We start from the raw sequence: 20,268 nt of genomic DNA, 5'->3' as shown, positions 1-20,268 counted from the left end.
GTGAAAAGGGAGAAGGGGGTCCAGGATAGAACCCTTGGGCACCCACAATAAGGAGACATGAACTGGATGACGATCCAGGGAAGGGCTGAGAGTGCACTGACATGGAGGTGGAGGACCAGAAAAGAGGAAGATCACCGAAACCCGCAGAAAAGAGACTGATGGAGAAACAGGCAATTAACAGTGTTATAGGCTACAAAGAGGTCAAGAAGTATGAAGGTTAAGAAAATAATATTATATTTGACATTTAAGAGATCACTGATAACTTTGAAGATAGCAGTTTCAATGGAGTAATGAGATTAGAATCCCTCTCCTTTTGGAGGATGGTTTAGTATTCTCAGGGAGGAGGGGTGAGGGAGTAAAAGAAGAATGTCTACATCAGACCTGGATCCATTGGTGCCACATGTCCTTCAGGACTTAACCTATAAATTAGCCTGTCTTTGGCACCCCCTTAGCCCATCAGGATCTTTTCCCACCTTTCTGCTACCACCATTCTCTCTCTCTCTCCTAAAGCTTTTCATTTGTCCCATTCCAGCAGAGTCCTACTCTTATCGGATTATCAACTATGATCACAGAATCACAACCCACCAGAACTAAAAGGGACCTTAAGAGATGATCCAGGATCATTGATTTAGAGCTGAAAGCACCTAAGAAACTCTAATCCTATTCCTTCATTTTATAGATAAAAGAAACTTGGCCCAGGAAGGTGAGGTGACCCAAGGTCACATATGTATGGGCAAGTTTTAAGCCCAGAATGTAAGATTATAGATTGATATTTGGAAGAGACTCATAGAAAGCATCTAGTCAAACTTGCTCATTTTACAGTTGAGGAAACTGAGGCCTAGGAAAATTAAGTGAGTTGCCCAAGGCCACAGAGATAGCAAAAGTGTGATTTGAACCAACATCCTTCGATTTTCTTCCTTTTGCCTCCCTTTCATTTTACAGATGAGGAAGGGGAAGCCTAAAGGGTATTGTTCCCAAGATGGTAGCCAATTGGGATATTTGTTTATTTTACAGGAGGCCTTGAAAGACTAAATCATACCTTCTAGAACCAAAAGAAAGAGTTCTAATGGGTAGAATGATAGGAAGTAGTACTGGTAATTTGGGGGATGAAATTCTGCCCAGTGATCCCTCCCATTATAACAATAGGTAACCCCCTTCTAAGAAGGCCCACCCTTATCACTGGGCAACAGTAACTAAATCTCAAACTATTCCCATACCCATTCCATTAATCAAACTTATCTGGACCTTCAACCACTCCAAGAATTCCACAGCTATGACAACACCATAAGACTTATACAGAAAGGAATTAAGATCTGTTTCATTTGGCTAATAATTATAGTTAACATTTATAACGTTCAAATCTAACTTGAGACACTTCCTAGCTGGACAAGTCACTTTACCCCATTTGCTGAGCTCTTGCCTTAGGACTGATACTAAGAAGATAAGGGTTCTTTAAAAAAAAAAAAGTTATACTTGGGAAAGAGTCAATGTATTATAATGAAAATAATAGTGAATAATCAGAAGTCCTGGGTTCAAGTTTGACTGCTATTTTCTAACCGCAACATCTTTAGTCCATTTGATCCTCAGGGCTTCCATTTCTTCATCTATAACAAAGAGATAGTGATACCTGCCTAGGTATTGAAGGAACATTGCAAAAATGTGTGTAGAGCTGGCCTCAAAGTCCAAAAGAACCAAGTTCAACTCCTGCCTCTAACACATATTGACTGCATTACCTTGAAGAGTTCACTTAATTTCTGGCTTCTCTACACCAGTGGTAATCAAACTGAAACAGAAACGGATTCCTAAAGGCCACAGTTTGACTTGGAAAACCAGAATTAACATTCTCTGTGTTGCACCGTACTTTTATTTATTTTGTTAAACATTTTCCAATGACATTTTAATCTAGGTCAAGCCCTGTTGAGGGTTTTGTGGTCAGCAAACTGGACATTTCTGCTCTAGACAATTCCTAGACTAAGTTGTTGAGAATGTGCTGACCTGCATTCACAGAAGGAGTTTCCTCATCCAGGAGTGAATCCAGTAAAATTATAGGTCTAGACGCCCCCCCCCCCTTATCAGTTCTTTAGTCATTTCAGTCATGTCCAACTCTTCATGACCCCATTTGGGGTTTTCCTGGCAACTGGAGTGGCTCACCATTTCCTTTCCCAGCTCATTTTACAGATGAGAAAACTGAGGCAAACAGATTTAAGTGACTTGCCCAGGGTCACACAGCTACTACATGCCTGAGGCTGAGGTTGAACTCAGGTCTGTAGATTCCAGATGTGGTGTTCTATCCACTGAGACCCTCACCCTCTCTTATACTATTTTCCTAACCCATGAAGATCTTCCTAAAGTTTATTTTGGAGCAACCTTTCTTCCTCTGGGTGCTATCTTTATAAAGTAAGAGTGGAGAGTACATGCTGAGCACCCCTCCCCAAATTGAGGAATTGGAACCAAAAGGAATATAGTCCTGGGAGCAAGAATCTAGCTCTTTGCTCCTTTGGGCTTAAGAGGTGGCCCCAAACCAGGACCCTGAGCTATTTTCTCCTTCTTGCCCCTGCCATAAAGAGCCCTATTCAGAGATGTCCCTCTCAGCTGTATCACCCCTCCTGAACCCAAACCAAGTCTCATCACCAGAATCCTGAAATAGGATATAACTGAGGTCTTGGTATGGCGACAAGAATCCCCTCAGCAACCCTGGCAGGTCACAGGAGAGCACCATGCTAGTTCATCCTACAAAAGAGGAAGAAGACGGTGAAGGAATATGACCAAATGACCCTCAGCCAGAAGCACAATCTGGTCTGCCCATACAGGTGTGCCACCTACCGCTGGGCAGTCAGTTAGGCCAGGAACAACCTGTGTTGGGAGGGGAACCAACAGAAAACCTGTTGGAGTCCTCTTCGCATCTCCTGAGACATGGCCTAAAACACTTATTTTGCTTAATCGTTCAGATCCAAAGAGTCTTTACTTGAGAAAAAAAAATCTTTTCTATTTAAAGGACCAGCCCTTAAGGAAGCAAATGTCCCCAGGAGAGAAGTCTTTAAGAGTGCAAAGGGGGGGGGGGGGGGGGAGTCAACATTAAGAAATTCCAAGGAGAGATTACAGCTGAGGGATCCAAGCGGGGAAAGGAAAGCTGCTAAATTTTCCAGCGATGCCTCATGAGAAGCAAAGTAGCATGATGGAAAGCGCCCTAGATTGGAGAAGAAATTCTTCAATAGCTTTGTGCCCTGGACCTGCTCAGACAGTCCGAAAAAAATTTTGAGTCCTCCCTCAGAACAATGTTTTTAAGTGCATAAAATAAAATGCTCAGCTTTACAAAGGAAGCGAATTAGATTAAAACAGAATTATCAAAAAAAGATCAAAGATCCCAGGTGAAGAACCCTTGATTTTGAGTCAAAAAAAGTGGTTTCCAATCCTGGCTCCATGAGCAAGACATTTAACTTCCATGCATCTCATTTTCCTCATCTATAAAATGAGACTAGACTGAAGGGCTAAGGTCCTCAGATTTAATTCAAGGTCTCCATCGAGTTCTGAGCTCCATGCTTCCATTGGCGTTATCTGTTGACTCATATTAGGCAGTGAGTTCCCCGTTGAGAGTTGAACCTCCAGCAATATCCTAGACAGCACATTTCTGGTGTCAGGCAATCAACAAGCAGCAAGCATTTATAAATCACTTACTAGGGGCCAGCCACTGTGCTAAGTGCTGTGAATACAAAGAAAGTATGCTACAGAGAAGACAAGGGGCCAATGCCTCATTCAAGACTTGAGTAAGAGAGTTAGTTGAAGGGGCAACTTGCTGGATAGAGTTCCAGGTTCAAATCTGGCCTCAGACATTTACTACTGTATGACCCTGGGCAATTCACTTAACCCTGTTTTTCTAGACCTTTCCATTCCCCTATCTTAGAACTGATACTAAAATATCAATTATTGAAGGTAAGAATTTAAGGGGGAAAAAAGATAGTTGAGAAAGAGAACTGAAGACACAAGTTGAAGCTTTAAATGAGCTCAGTAATTCAAGAAATGTTCCTGTAGGGTTTTCTTGGAAAAAATACTGGGATGGTTGGTCATTTCTTTCTCCAAATCATTATACAGATAAGGAAACTGAGGCAGAAAGGATTAAGTGACTTGCCCAAGGTCACATTGATTAAGTATCTGAGGCCCAATTTTAACTCAGATCCTTCTGACTCCAGGTCCAGAGCTCTATCCACTAAGCCACCTATCTGCCCTAAATAAATAATACAACCTTTTCGAAATAGAAGAGGAAGGAAAGACTGTTGTCCATAGAGGAGGTTTCACATAAGTTTAGTCTAAGCTTACCTTTGAAGAATAAGTAGGACTTGGATGAAAAAAAAAGGAAAGGAAGAGTTATATTCCATGTAGAGAGAACACCATGGACAAAGGTACAGAGGTTGGAAAAGCAGAAAAGGTGTGTTCTGGGGATAGCTGAATAGCTACCCCTCCAACTATCTTTTCTTTTGCTCACCAAGAACATAACAATAAAATGCAATTAGGTCCAGATATCAAAAATCAGAGTGGGCTGTTAGAAGTAGTAAGAACAAGGAATTAGTTCTGACCCTCCACTGATTACTTAAGTGACTTCAGTGAATCTCTCAGGCTCTCTAAAACTCAGTTTTCCTAGTTATAAAATGGGGACAATTATACCCACCTGCCCTCTCTTCCAGGGTTGCCCAGGAAAAAGTAAGATAAGGTCAGATGAAAGTGTTTTGAAGAGTTCATGAATCATTATACAAATGCCAGGCAGTATGATTGTTATCACAATCTTATCTCCTGAGACTCAACTCCTCTGGCTAAGCTTATCTGACTTCACAGGGTATCCAATAACCTTGGGACTGCAGTCTCTGAGAATAATCCATTTAGCACCAGCATCCAGAGCTAAGCTGATGCTATTAGGTCAGTTTCCAAGTTCTTAGCAACCATAATTTTAGCTGAATCAGGCTTTAAAGCCTCAGTAGGAGCAAAGAGAGATGGTGATAAGAATGGAGCTGTCACCTGGACCTATTAGTGACTGACTAATGCTGCTCCGTGCCTCTACAAAAAAAAGTCCCAATTTGGGGCCCGTGCCATCGCTGGTGTCAGCCAAATCAAAGAGCATTTTAGCCAATTAATTTCTCTTTCTGATTTCATAAACTGTTCGTTAAGCACTGGGAGTGGATCACAAAAGGAAAGGAGGGACCAAAGACCATGCACAGGGTGATCTTAGTGAGCAGGTGATTGCAGAATGAAAAGCCAGTATACCAAAATAAATCCATGCTCCCAAAGCCAGCAGAGGACAGCTCAAGCTGCCTGCCCTCATAGACTCACTTGGACCTCCTTCATCATCCTACAGGATCCTACCAACCTTGGTACACACTCTCATCAGGACCCTCCAGCCCCGGGACCCCTCCAAAAAGAGGGAAGAAAGCAGAGAGCTCCTCCTAAAACTTCCTTTTAAGGACAGTGCTCAGATCATCCATCTCTTCATTTCTCACCCATCTGACTAGACTCCTTTGGAGTCCTCCAACATGCCTTCACACCGGGTGTCTTCCCTCCCTCCAGCAAAGGCCTTTTCAACTTCCTGTTTAATGTTGTCTTCCCCCATTAGATTGTAAGTTCCTTGAGAGCAAAGGCTGCCTTTTTTATATACTTACAGCCTCAATAAGTGTTTGCTAACTGCCTGATAATGCAGATAACCTAGATTGGGAAGGATGAGGCCAGAGCATACTTACCTGTATTTATTTAACTCCATATTTTTCCATCTTATCCCCAAAGGTAGCATGGGAAAGTTAGTGAGATGCTTTGCTGAAATCAAGGTATACTAGGAATATTATGTGTATATAATTTCTGTATGCTGCACATCATTCTCATGATCCCTGAAAAATAGAGATGCAGTTCCTTTGGCATGACTCATTCTCAAATGATCACTGCTTCCCTTTCTAAGTGCTCACACAACTATACTCTTAACAATTTGTTCTAGGATTTTTCCCGGAATTGAATTTCGGCTCTCTATCACTCAAGCATTAAAAAAAAAAAACAACTCTTACCTTCTTCTAAAATGTCTTACTTCTACTAAGTATTGGTTCCAAGGCAGAAGAATGGTAAGGGCTAGGCAACTAGGGTTAAGTGACTTGCTCAGGGTCACATAGCTAGGAATCAGTAAGCATCTGCTAAGTGCCTATTATGTACCAGGCAGTCTGCTAGGCACTGAGGGTATATAAACATGATCCTCTATAGCTCAGAAAATCTGTATTCTTCTAGACTTTTCTGAAAATCAGGTTATTGGTACTATTCTAGTCCATCAGCATCTCTCTTGTTCTGGATTCTCTTTCAAAGAAAGCATTCTTTGGTGAAATATATATACATATATATATAATAAATATAATATATATAAATAATAAATATCTATACATATATATGATCATGGTTTGGTCACATCTCTAAGAATATGGGGATGTAATTCGTCTAGACCTGGCAATATAATGCACTAATGACATTTTACCAACATAAGGCACCAAGGCAGTGATAGAGAGAGGCACCTAGGTGTCATAGTTATAAAGCACTAAGCCTGGAGTTTAGAAGACCTGAATTCAAATCCAACCTCAGATACTAACTAGCTATGTGATCCTGGTCAAGTCCCTTCACCTCTTCTTGCCTCAGTTTCCTCAACTGTAAAATGAGGATAATAATAGCATCTATCTCACAAGGTGGTTTTGAAGCTCAAATGAGATTATATTTCTAAAAAACACTTGGCACATAGTAAGAGCTTAATAGATGCTCATCTGCTTCCCTTAGCATCTCTTTTCCTTATCTTCTAGCTTCTGCCCAGGCTTCCAAGAAGCCCAAGGAAAAGAGGGAAAAATGAATGATGATTAAAATACATGACCTGATCTGCATAAAGATGTATCATTGCATTGTGAGAGTGATTGTTACATGAGAATTTTATAATTTTTTTAAACTATTGCTACCCATTTCCATTCTCTTTCAGATGTTGAGGTAATAAAGATTCACTGATGTCCAATGTGAGGCCACTGTGAGTGAAAGAACTACTGCCCAGATGCCCTTGGCCGTACTCTCTTATATAACAAATCTTGGAATACTGCCATCTTGCTGAGGACATTAAAATGCAGTCAATGATAAATTATCGCTTGTTCAAAGACTACCAAGTACCTGGGTTTTCAAATGAAAGGAGCTCCCAGTGCCCACTAGAAGGAAAGGGTGAACAGCTCACTGACATCTGATGAGCAACAATAGGAAGTAGGAAAAACAGCACCATGTCAAATGCAGAGGATCAGGAAATAGCACCATAGACTACTAAGAGTTGGGAAGGACCTTCTATAACATATTGACAACTAAAAATACTGAATCGTTGGAAGAGTGAAAAGGAATAGCAATATCACTGGGTTCATTCCTTGTGGAACTCTAAATACATCCCTCTAAATTCCCTGAAACTCAGGAAAAACAAATTCAGAAAAAAAAGATCTCAGACTCTCAAGAAAATGGCGGCATGAATGCCTGCCCCTTCAAAAGTTCCCTCAAAAATAACAATAGAAACATCCTCAAAGAAGCAAAACCATCAGAAATTGAATGAAAATTAGGAAATGCTCAAAACAATGAAAAACAAAAACAAAGAAGAGCTCTGAAAAAAATGACAAGAAGACAGCATTTTTCACTGGAGATTTTTTGTGTACAGTCGCCCCTATGCACACACTATTTAGATATGACACATCTTGGGGAACCAAAAAAAAAAATGAATCCTTGGTAAGACAAAAGCCTAAGTGCACTTGTGGCGTACCACATTTGTCTGTTCCAGACATGGGTGGTGGCAGCAGTAGCAGCAATGAAATACTGACAACAACAACTGGATGAAAATGGCCCGGGTCAGAGGCAGGGGAGTTGTGAAGTAAGGAACTTTTATCAGATAGCATGAAATAAGTGGATTGAAATTCAAGGATCCTGTCTTTTTATTCTGCTGTTTAACACTCATCTGAAGTAACTGCCTATAAGTTAAATTAATATCAATAAGATGGCTTAAAGGTATGGTCTGCAAAAACAATATTCTTATCATTTCCTACATTTGTTTTCCATTCCAGTTACAAAATATTCTGAAAGATTGAGTATAAGCCTGCCTGGATCCTATGATCAGTCCTGGTCCCTCTCAGGAAAAGGGCTATTTGAATGAACCCGTTTCTGGAAAAGGAGCTAGTCTACTGTGAATCCCTCTACTACTACTACTACTACTACTACTACAAAGTGCAGATGAAGAAAGTGTCAGCTATGGGGACAAATCGTAGCCTAACAGAACCCAGTTTTTTTTTTCCTTTGGGCCACTGAATCATGAAGTGATCAAGACACCATGCATGGTCCCAAGGAAACTAATTCCATTTTAACCAAGTACAAATACCTAGCAGAGAAAGTGATTCATTTGTCACTGAGGTTATTTCCCCTGGAACATAATGATGCATCTACACATGAGCAAGTCAGAAACCAAGAGTGTTAAACCTGCAAATACCAGCAGAAAATGTCCTCATTACACATCTCCAATATGACCACTGTTCTCCATGTTACTCACCCGTATCCTTCGCATGGCAGCCACAATCTCCACCCTACTGTTTGGTCTTGGCACATCCAGGCTTCCAATATACTGCAAAGAAGAAATGCATACACATTAAAAGAAGAAGTGGGGATTATTTGACATTGTATTAGAAACACTAGCAGTAGCAATTAGAGAAGAAAAAGAAATTGAAGGCATGAAAATAGGCAAGGAGGAGACCAAATTATCACTCTTTGCAGATGACATGATGGTCTACTTAAAGAATCCTAGAGACTCAACCAAAAAGCTAATTGAAATAATCAACAACTTTAGCAAAGTTGCAGGATACAAAATAAACCCACATAAGTCATCAGCATTTCTATATAATTCCAACACAGCTCAGCAGCAAGAACTAGAAAGAGAAATCCCATTCAAAATTACCCAAGACAAAATAAAATACTTAGGAATCTATCTCCTGAGACAAACACAGGATCTATATGAACACAACTACAAAACACTTTCCACACAACTAAAACTAGACTTGAACAATTGGAAGAACATTAACTGCTCATGGGTAGGACGAGCCAATATAATAAAAATGACCATCCTACCCAAACTCATCTATCTATTTAGTGCCATACCCATGGAACTTCCAAAAAATTTTTTTACTGATTTAGAAAAAAACATAACAAAGTTCATTTGGAAGAACAAAAGATCAAGGATATCCAGGGAATTAATGAAAAAAAACACAAAGGAAGGGGGTCTTGCAGTCCCAGATCTCAGACTATATTATAAAGCAGCGGTCATCAAAACAATTTGGTACTGGCTAAGAGACAGAAAGGAGGATCAGTGGAATAGACTGGGGGCAAGCAACCTCAGCAAGACAGTATATGACAAACCCAAAGATCCCAGCTTTTGGGACAAAAATCCACTATTTCATAAAAACTGTTGGGAAAATTGGAGGACAGTGTGGGAAAGATTAGGCTTAGATCAACACCTCACACCCTACACCAAGATAAATTCAAAATGGATGAATGACTTGAACATAAAGAAGGAAACTATAAGAAAATTAGGCGAACACAGAATAGTATACATGTCAGACCTTTGGGAAGGGAAATACTTCAAAACCAAGCAAGAATTAGAAAGAGTTACAAAATGCAAAATAAATAATCTGGATTACATCAAATTAAAAAGTTTTTGTACAAACAAAACCAATGTAACCAAAATCAGAAGGGTAGCAACAAATTGGGAAACAATCTTCATAAAAACCTCTGACAAGGGTCTAATTACTAAAATTTATAAAGAACTAAATCAATTGTACAAAAAATCAAGCCATTCTCCAATTGACAAATGGGCAAGGGACATGAACAGGCAATTCTCAGCCAAAGAAATCAAAACTATTAATAAGCACATGAAAAAGTGCTCTACATCTCTTATAATCAGAGAGATGCAAATCAAAACAACTCTGAGGTATCATCTCACACCTAGCAGATTGGCTAACATGACAGCTATGCAAAGTAATGAATGCTGGAGGGGATGTGGCAAAGTGGGGACATTGATTCATTGCTGGTGGAGTTGTGAATTGATCCAACCATTCTGGAGGGCAATTTGGAACTATGTCCAAAGGGCGATAAAAGACTGTCTGCCCTTTGATCCAGCCATAGCACTGCTGGGCTTGTACCCCAAAGAGATAATGGACAAAAAGACTTGTACAAAAATATTCATAGCTGCGCTCTTTGTGGTGGCCAAAAATTGGAAAATGAGGGGATGCCCTTCAATTGGGGAATGGCTGAACAAATTGTGGTATATGTTGGTGATGGAATACTATTGTGCTAAAAGGAATAATAAAGTGGAGAAGTTCCATGGAGACTGGAACAACCTCCAGGAAGTAATGCAGAGCGAGAGGAGCAGAACCAGGAAAACACTGTACACAGAGACTGATACATTGTGGTACAATCGAAGGTGATGGACTTCTCCATTAGTATCAATGCAATCCCTGAACAATCTGCAGGGATCTAAAAAAAAAAATACTACCCACAAGCAGAGGATAAACTGTGGGAGTAAAAACACTGATGAAAAGCAACTGCTTGACTACAGGGTTGGAGGAGATAAGACTGAGGAGAGACTCTAAATGAACACTATAATGCAAACTCCAACAACAGGGAAATGGGTTCGAGTCAAGAACACATGTGACAACCAGTGGAATCATGCGTCGGCTATGGGAGAGGGAAAGGCGGGGGGGGAGGGGAGGAAAAGAAAACAATCTTTGTTTCCAGTGAATAATGTATGAAAACGACCAAATAAAATAATATTAAAAAAAAAAAAAAAAGAAGAAGTGGGGGGGTGGGGGTACAGAGGAAGAGCAGCTGCATGGCTCAGTGGATTGATAAAGTGACAAGGTCCTGGATTCAAATCTGGATTCAGATATTTCCTAGATGTGTGACCCTGGTCAAGTGACTTAACTCCCATTTCCTAGTCTTTACCATTCTTCTGCCTTGCAATTAATATACAGTATTGATTCTAAGACAGAAAGTAAGGGTTGAAAAAAAAGAGAAATAATTGGAAATTGCCACAGAAAACTACAAGTTTAGAAATCATCATAACAGACCTGGAAGAAATCATTGAGAGATTTACTTGGCCCAAGAAGGCAAGACAAAGAATGATAGGTGGGAGATTCAGATAGAAATCTATGTTTAAAAAAAACTAAAAATTTAGAGCTTCCCTAGAGCAGAATGGGCTTCCTAATGATAACCCATCTTATGAGAAGCTTCCAAGCAAAGCCTACATGGCTACTAATCAAGAATATTGTGGAAGAGATTTTTAGGCACGTAAAGTCTGGATTAGATGGCCTGACTCCTGCTATAATGGAAAGAACAATCCCTCTGAGTCAGAGGACCTGAGTTCAAAATCCCACCCCTGATGTTAAATAGATCTCCTAATCCTTCTGGGCCTCAGTTTTCTCCTTTGTAAAATGGAAAGGGAAGAGAAGGAGACCAGTTGACTTCTAAGGTCTCTTCCAAGTCTAGATCTATGACTCTATGGTGCAATTCAACCCCTGAGTTCACTGCTAAAGAAAATGAAATCCATAGACTAACCAAGATCTCTAGAAGTTAGGATTCAGACTTAGCATTCTAACCCTAACTCTTCATCATTCCTCCCCTCTCAAAGATCATCTAAGCCAACTGATTCATTTTACGGACTGGGAAATAGAGATCCTGAAAGTTGTTTAAAAGTAGCAGCTTTTCAAGGAATGATCAAAGCCTATCCTATACGCTTTATTGAATACTACATGTGGTTATCTAAAGGAATGAACTCCCGGAGGTTTCACTTCACATCCAGCATTTTTAATGGTTTAAGCAACCTTCTTAAATCTGCAATAAGACATCCCCAGACTCCTTCACAGAGGTGGGGGAAGGTAAAGGTCAACAGGCATGTAATATTGAATATATTATCAGGTTTTTTCTCCCATGTAGTGATTGGATTTGCTGGGGAGTTTTCTCTTCCCTTTTTTTCCTTCTTAACAAATTATTTATTCTTTGGGATGACTCTCTGGAAAGGAGAAAAGAGAAGAATAGAGGGAAATTTTAGGTGATTCAAAAACAAAAGATGTCAATATAGATATATTTTTTTAAAAAATAACAGTAATAGAACCATTTGGAATTTTTTTAGATTCTTAGCTATCAGGAAGTTGGAACACTACGCTGTATACAGGTAGGAAAAATAGACTAGATGACTTGTTAAGAACCATTTAGGATTGATGTAGCCTATTAATAAGATAGTATAGATTGAGGAGATTGTCTTGTATTTTGAGACATAATTTATATGAAAGAACCTGGGGAGATGGCACAGATAGAGCAATCCCCCAGGATAAATATAAACATTTCATGCAACCCCTTGCATCACAAAAGGAGGAAGCCCTGTCTCAGGAAAGGATTGCTTTATAGTTGCTCCAATAGTAGGGTGTTCTTTCTAAAATAATGACTTGGAGCTGGCCCACAGCCACTCGGAAAATATCTCACAGTATAAACACTATATAATAAAGTGTAATATCTTGACAAGTACTGGACTTGGAATCAAAACACCACCTGCTTTTAAAGCTTAGCCCTGCTATTAACTCTGTATGACCTCAGAGAAGTCACTTAGCCTCTCTAGGGTCTAGTTTCCTCATTTGTAAAATGAAGGGATGGGTTGGAAGCAATTATACTAAAATACAGTTATCAACATATTTCAAAAGCACACACACCATTTCTAAAGACCCTCAGTTAAGAACCCTGGGCCTCGAGGAGACCGTTCCGTTCTCACAATCTATCATTCTCTGACTATAGATCAATCATTTGGACTAGGGCACTGACTGGATTCAGTGCAATAAGAACATATTAAATAACTAATGGGTAATGCTAGGTACAGGGGATACAATGACAAAAGAAAGACAAATTGGCTAGTCATACAAGCTGCTATCATTTTTTAACTTTCAACCCAGATTTGGAAGGTTGACTGCCATGCCCAGGGTGACAAAAGCACCCTAGGAAGCTAAGCATGTCATGGCTGTCACCAAGTCCTCCAGAAATAAGCAAATTTGTCTAAAATCAAATCACTAGGAAACAAGTCTTCAATTTCTCAGCTGACAGATTATTCCAGCATTGCCGAATCAGAAGGCATCTTAGAAGTCATCCAGTCCAACTCATGCTTAAATAGGAATTCTTGCTACAAATACTGATAATGGTCACCTAGCCTCTCATGAACAATCTCCAGAAAGAGGGAACTCACTACCTTGAGAGGCAACCCTGTAGAGTTTGTTTGTTTGTTTTTTAACAACTCTGTTTATTAGGAAATCATCTCTTATCTGTAGTCAAAATGTGTTGTTGTTCAGTGGTTTCATTTATGTCCAACTTTTTGTGACCTCATTTAGGGTTTTCGTGGCAGAAATACTGGAGTGTTTTCTCATTTCCTTCTCTGTCTCATTTTACAGATGAGGAAACTGAGGCAAAGACCATTAAATGACTTGCTCAGAGTCACACAGCTAAGGCCAGATTTGAACTGAGAAAGGCAAATGTCCCTGACTCCACACTAGAACTTCATTACTCTCTAGTCCTATTGTCTGGGACCAAGCGATACAGGACGACCATTCCAACATCTAAAGACTATTACCAGATAGTCCTCTCATCTCTAATCTTGCATATTCCCAGTTCCTTCAACCAATTACTTTAGAGCACATCTTGGAGTCCCCTCACATCCTGAATGCCTTCCTAGATAGAAATTGTGATGCAAAGCAACGGGAAGGAAGGAATCTTTAGGACCTATCTCCTGATGCTCTTTCTCCCTTTTGAATACCAATGGTGGTACAAAGTCTATCAATATTTCAATGATCCATAACATGGTTGACCTGTTTCCAGGAATGAAGCGAGGCCCCTGGCCAAGTTTCATTAGATTTATGGTTATCCAGCTATATCCCTCTAGTCGCTGGGGCAGTTTCACCCACTCCTTTCCTTGAACAGACACACGCCTGGTGGCCATTCTTCATGGCCATCTGGTCGTTAGGAGTTCATGTTCAGCAGTGGCATCAGGCTTCTAAAATACAATGCCATGAATAAACAATCTCAAGCAGCAGGTGGAACACCGCAGGGAAAAAAACAACAACCACCCTGGAAGGCTGAATGGGAGATCCTGGTCAGTAAGTGAAAAATATAAAGGTATGTTTCCGAACATGCTAGAGATGGTTACTCCATAAACTAGGAATTTCACCTAATTTCCCCCATCAAAGCCCATCTCTTTCTTTCCCAAGAAGGGCTATGCCTGCTTTACATAAAATGGCCTCAACAAGATTTAGAGGGAGCATACCAAAGGCAAGGAGATAATTAGATTACTTTTTGGCATTGGCAAGGTCGGTCCCAAAGGAGAGCCACATAAAGTAGTTTAGGTGCTAAGAAGAAGACAGAGGACACATAGCCAAAACCCTGGCAGCTCTTCATATCACTTGTACACACACATACAAAGACACCCACACTAACAACAACCCTTATCAAGACCGTATTTGTCTTCCTTTTCCAAATAATAATTCTGCCAACTACTATAGAAGAGAACAGAATCACTACTAAGAAATTTGCAAGAGGTGGGGGAGCTATTACTTACTATGGGGAGGGAGGGAGGGTACCGAAAACACCATGAGGTTTCTATCCTACTAAAAGATGCTGCTGCTAGGGAGGACAGATGGGTCCCTCTGCCCTTAAATTTCAGCACACTAGGGCAAAGCTCTGATCATCTGGCCCTGCTGGCATCTGTTTTGTTTGGGTGTGTTTCTTTAAATCTCTTATCTCTATAAATTCTAAGACAGAGAAACAGCAAGTATAGGCAATTGAGGTTAAGTAATTTGCTCAAATTCACACAACTAGGCCAAACTTAAACCCAGGTCCTCCCAACTCCAAGCCTCTATCTACGGTGTTCCCTAGCTACCCCTCTACTCACAATTTTGAAGGAAAGTACTAATTTAGTCTGGTCAGAGCTTGAAAGATATAGCCATTGCCATTACTATGCCCTGGAAGATTTAATCTTTTTCTCTCCAGAATTCCTATACTGGGATCTTATTATCTTGTAGAAAGTTCCACCAAGTTTCATTTTCTTGGCAAAAGTGACCATGCCCTAACCCCTCTCCAAGCTTCCATCCTCCATTCTTAGTCCTAGAACCATGTTCATATAGCCACTACAGCCAGAAAGGATGTTAATCTATTCCCCAGGAACTTTGCCATCCAAAAATCCCCTCTGGAGCTACCTCTCCCTTTTATGTAGTCTTCCCCTACAAGAAACTCAGCTCCTTCAGGGCAAGTTTTATCATCACTTTTGTATTATCGATGCTTCTCTTTTCATTCATCCATTATGGCCCTATTCAGCATTCATTCACTCATTTATTCATGGAGATTACCAGCTAGAAATTCAGGGTATTAATGGCTGTCAATCTTGGCACCTCATCACATCAGGGCTAACAAACATGACTGATTCCAAAAGCAAAAACATAAAGCTGGAGATTCAGAGAGAGGGCACCAATCCTCTAGGGGCACAGCTGTCGGACAAGGCAACTGGAGTTCCTACATATCCTGTCTAGCAACGAATTTGTATTCTGCAGATGACCAGCAAATACTGATCATCAAATAATTATCAAGAGGTCATTTATCCTCATTTCTGTGGGCACTATGCTCAAAACAGTATTCAAGTAAATAAAAGCCTCATTGCTACATCACTTATAAAAAGCAAAATTATTTTTGTTACTGTACCTATAGATAAAAATGTCCAGGGTCAACTTTATTGTCCTCCTACCATTAATCAACCAATCAATAAACATATATTATGTGCCTACTATGCGCCAGGTACTGAACTAAGCATTGAGGACACAAAAAAATATGCAGAAGGCTGTCTGTGACCTCAAAGAGGTCACAATCTAATGGAAGGATCATAAGCTCCTCCAATATAGACTTGAAAATGACCCCATCTGATCCACCTCTGTCACCTTATGAGGACACGAGCCCAGAAAAATCACAAATAATAAAATACCTAAGTTCCAGTCTCAAGTATAATACTATGCTATCCTTCTACATGCATGGAAATACCTATTTTATTTGGTAGTAAGCTCAGAATAAAAATAGTTTTGAAAAAAACAATTTTGTAAATCCCATACTGTTTTAAGGTTAACACAGCTTGAATACTTCTTCTATGTCAGATGGCAAGACAACCCCTTGAATCCATTCTTTCTTTCTTTCTTTTTTTAAACTTCCCTTCCATATTGGTTCTAAGGTAGAAGAGTAGTAAGGCAATGGGGTTTAAGTGACTTGCCCAGGGTCACACAGCTAGAAGTGTCTGAAGCCAGATTTGAACTTAGGACCTCCCATCTCTTGGCCTGGCTCTCAATTCACTGAGCTACCCAGCTGCCCTCAAATCCATTATTGCTTGTGGAAGGACTTTGGATAGATTGGCAACATCACTCTGTGAGTGGCAGTCTTTCCTCCAGGAGAGGCAGAAATTTCTGCTACTACTTCCTCACAAGCTAAAGACTCATTTGGCCCTCATTAACAAATTTCCATTATAGGCTGACTCCTGACACATTTTCAAAGAGAAAGGGCCACCCCTTCCTCTGTCATATCAGAGAAATAAGTCCCATCCATCAGCATCTCTGCTTGGTTTCAACTCCAAGGAACAAGGAACAGGATAAGCTGAAATCTCCTCACCATGCTAAGTGGCTTAGTTTTTGATTCTCAATACCCATAGGTCCTTCTTTCCTCTGATTGGAGGGGGGCACAAGGGTAGAGTAGAACTCCCCCCAAAGTCTTCCTTTATAAAGGACTCTGACCCCCTGAGATCTTTCCACGTAACTCTCTGTAGCTCTACTTGGTTTTGACTCCAAAGAGCATTATATCCTAGAGCCAGGCACCCTTGTTGGTGGTTCAGGTCCCTGTCCCTTCTTAGCTTCCTTGGCTGTTATTGTCCCCTATTAGATTATTAGCTCCTTGAAGGCAGAAATTTTATTTTTCTTATTTGTATTCCCAACATTTAGCACAATGCCTTGCACATTTAATACGTATTTACTGAATTGAATAAGAAGAATTCATTCTACAGTGTGCCCAACAAATAACCAACGGGATTCTTCATAATGACCTCCAATGAGGGATGTCTACTCCACTTTAGGATCATTTTATTTGTTAGGAAATGTTTCCTTCTGTGGAGTCCATATTTACTTCGTGGCAGATTCTGCCCCAGCTCCCACTAAAGCCAAACAGAACAAGTCTAATCTCTCTTTCACAAGTCAGACTCTCCAACACCAGAAGACAGATACCAGGTTTCCCCCAGACTTCTCTCTAAGTCAGGCATCCTTACTTACTTCAACTGATCTCCATATAGGCCCCCTCCCTACTAGCCACAGTGAAAAAGGGTCAGAGCTGCACTTAAAATGCCTGAGCATACCAGCTGACCTCTGGGAGAAGGTCATTATGCTGCAGAGAGCCACAATTATTCAGGAATTAGCATCTATATAACCCACATGGTTTATGGATTACTCAGTAAGGCATTGTCCAATGGCCATGCATTCACTGCCCTTCAGCCCTGCCCAGACAAAACAGAGCTTTTCTCTGGGAGGTCTATGGGTTCTATTTAAGAGTGGGTGTCTCTCTAGAAACTAGAAAAGGAGGAAATTAACCAGGGCACATCATTTCTGAACTTTGGGTTCTTGAAGAAAGAAGTGATTAGAGGTGCATATGGGGCCAGATATTCAACTGAATTCCAACATCTTCAATTCTCTTTCCAGAAAACTGAGAGTTAGCTAATTCATTGGGCTATCTACGTGGCAAAGTGGTAGATAGAAAGCCAGGACTTGAAGTCAGTAAGACCTGAATTCAAATCTATCCTCAGACATTTTACTAGCTGTGTGACCCTAGATATATCAAGTAATGCCTATTTGCTTAGGTTTCCTCATCTGTAAAATATGATAATAGCACCTACCCCTCAGGGATGTTGTTGATATCGAATGAGATCATATTTGTAAAGCACTGAGGACAGTGCCATTAAATGCTACAGAAATGTTAGCTATTATTATTATTAGCCATATAATGTCACTGACTAAAGGGTGTGCATTTGGAAGTTAGATTCTTGACAACTTCATCCTCTAGCCTCTGTTCCAGCTAAATAGCACTTAAGGAGCTTTCTTTTTCTTACTACCATCTTATTTTCTAGCGATTAACTTCTGGAGGCAAAAATAAACCAGATTACAGAGGGTTTTTTCTAGTCCTAAATCATAATATTAAAAGGGAACAGGAAGATTTAGCAGGGCATGAAATATCCAGTGCTATAATTTCTACCCATAGGCTCGTTACACTTAGTACCATCTCTTTCCTTGGCAAACGTTATTTATTTTCTCTTTTGTTGCCAGGACATTTAGCAGCAAGCTCTAACTACAGTGAAGAATGTTAGCTATTCATCAACAGGTATTTTCTAAGCATCTACTGTCCGGCATGAGGTCAGACCTTGTAAAGGATTCACATTAAATAGAAAATATAGTCTGTCTTTAAGAAATCTATTCTCGAGCAAGAGAAACAAGCCCAATATATACAAAACAAATCAGAGGACACCAGCAATAATGCATAAATTCTTAACTAATTCAGTATAGATTCTAAGTCTAAATATATAAGGGGAATTGGCAATGAGGCATTTGGGAAAGGTTAGGGAAGGCTTTGTGGATCATAAGCCATAGTGTCCAGCCTCCTAATTTTACAGATAAAGAAAGTGAGGTTGGGAGGAGGTAAATGACTTGTCCAGATTCTCTTAGCTAGTTAAGTAGCTAAGGAAGAATAGGAACTTGGATCTCCTTGACTCCTAGGCCAGAACTGTACCATCTAAAGGAGGTGGACTTTTCTAACATTTTGAAGGTCAAGTAAGACTAAATTATGAATATGGAGTTCGATTTGGATAAGGAGGAAGGAAAGGAATCCAGACTTTCCCCAGGAAAACCACGTCAACTACATTGTCATTAACTATGTTTCCCATCCCGCCCATCCCCCATCAGCCTTTGCTCTGGCCATGATAATCAAATTAATGAAATTAATAATACCATGGCTGCTGTGACTCCCTGGACCAAAATCCCCATCTTGGCCACTGCTCTCTTATATGTATTGTCTTTTCTTATTCAAATGAAAGCTCCTTGAGGGCAAGGGCAATCTCACTTTTGTACATGCATCCTCAATATCTATCTAACACAGTACATGACACATAATAGACACTTACATTCTTTTTTCTAGCATGGTATATGACATACAGTAGGCAATTAATAAATTATTTTTCTTTTGCCCATTAGTAGAAGGAAACCCAGCAATCAAACATCTAGGCACATACCACAACGGGGTCAAAGAAGAGGGAAAGAATCTATGCGTTCCAAAAAAAAAATACACTGTAGCCCTTTCTGTTGTAGCACAGAACTGGAAACAAAGAAAGTGTTCACCAACAGGGGTTTGGTTGTCCAACTTTCCGTAAGTGATTATAACATTGTGTTATCATATAAGAAAGGATGGAAGAGGGCAGCTAGGTAGCTCAGGGGATGGAGAGTCAGGTCTGGTGATGGGAGGTCTTGGGTTCAAATGAAACCACAGATACTTCCTAGCTGTGTGGCTATGGGCAAGTCACTTAACCCCCAATTGTCTAGCCCTTACCGCTCTTCTGTCTTCAAAACAACACTTAATATTGATTCTAAGACAGAAAGTAAGGATTTTTTAAAAATGGATGAAAGGGATTGATTCAGATAAATCATGGAAGATTTATATGACCTAATGCAGCATGACCTGAGCAGTACCAGGAGAACAATTTATACAGTGACTCCAGGAGTATAAAGGAAAACAACTTTGAAAAATATAAGGATTCAGATCAGTGCAATGACCAATCATGACTTGAGAAGATAAATGATGCAGCCTGCCTCCCACTTCTTGGCAGAGAGCTGATGAACTTGCTGTGCAGAATGAGAACCTTATTTTCAGGTTTGACCAATGCGAGAATTGGTTTTAGCTATACTTATTTGTAACAAAGGATTGCTAAAGGAGCAAGGAGGGAGTTAGTGGCTGGTGATAGAGATACAAGAAGAAAAAAAGTGACAAAGAAAGACTTAGAAAATACTTAGAGAGAAAGAAATTCAGAAAGGGACAGAGACAAGCAGGAGACTTGTGGTATTGTCAAATTAAATTTAATATATACTTGGGGCAACTAGGTGGTTCCGGGGATAG

The 20,268-nt window shown here is 40.1% G+C and overlaps 1 protein-coding gene across 2 annotated transcripts in view; it reads right to left on the bottom strand.

Annotated features, from left to right (window-relative positions):
• C2H1orf226 (chromosome 2 C1orf226 homolog) overlaps nucleotides 1–20,268 on the bottom strand; it is a 420,186-nt gene that overhangs the window by 296,426 nt on the left and 103,492 nt on the right. For both annotated transcript variants that reach the window (XM_007480659.3, XM_007480658.3), the window contains exon 2: nucleotides 8,564–8,635. In XM_007480659.3, the coding sequence (XP_007480721.2) occupies nucleotides 8,564–8,635 (72 nt within the window). The remainder of the gene's footprint in view (nucleotides 1–8,563; nucleotides 8,636–20,268) is intronic.

This window comes from Monodelphis domestica, chromosome 2, assembly GCF_027887165.1.
Source record: "Monodelphis domestica isolate mMonDom1 chromosome 2, mMonDom1.pri, whole genome shotgun sequence".
NCBI lineage: Eukaryota > Metazoa > Chordata > Mammalia > Didelphimorphia > Didelphidae > Monodelphis > Monodelphis domestica.
This window is presented reverse-complemented; position numbering and strand designations above follow the sequence as displayed.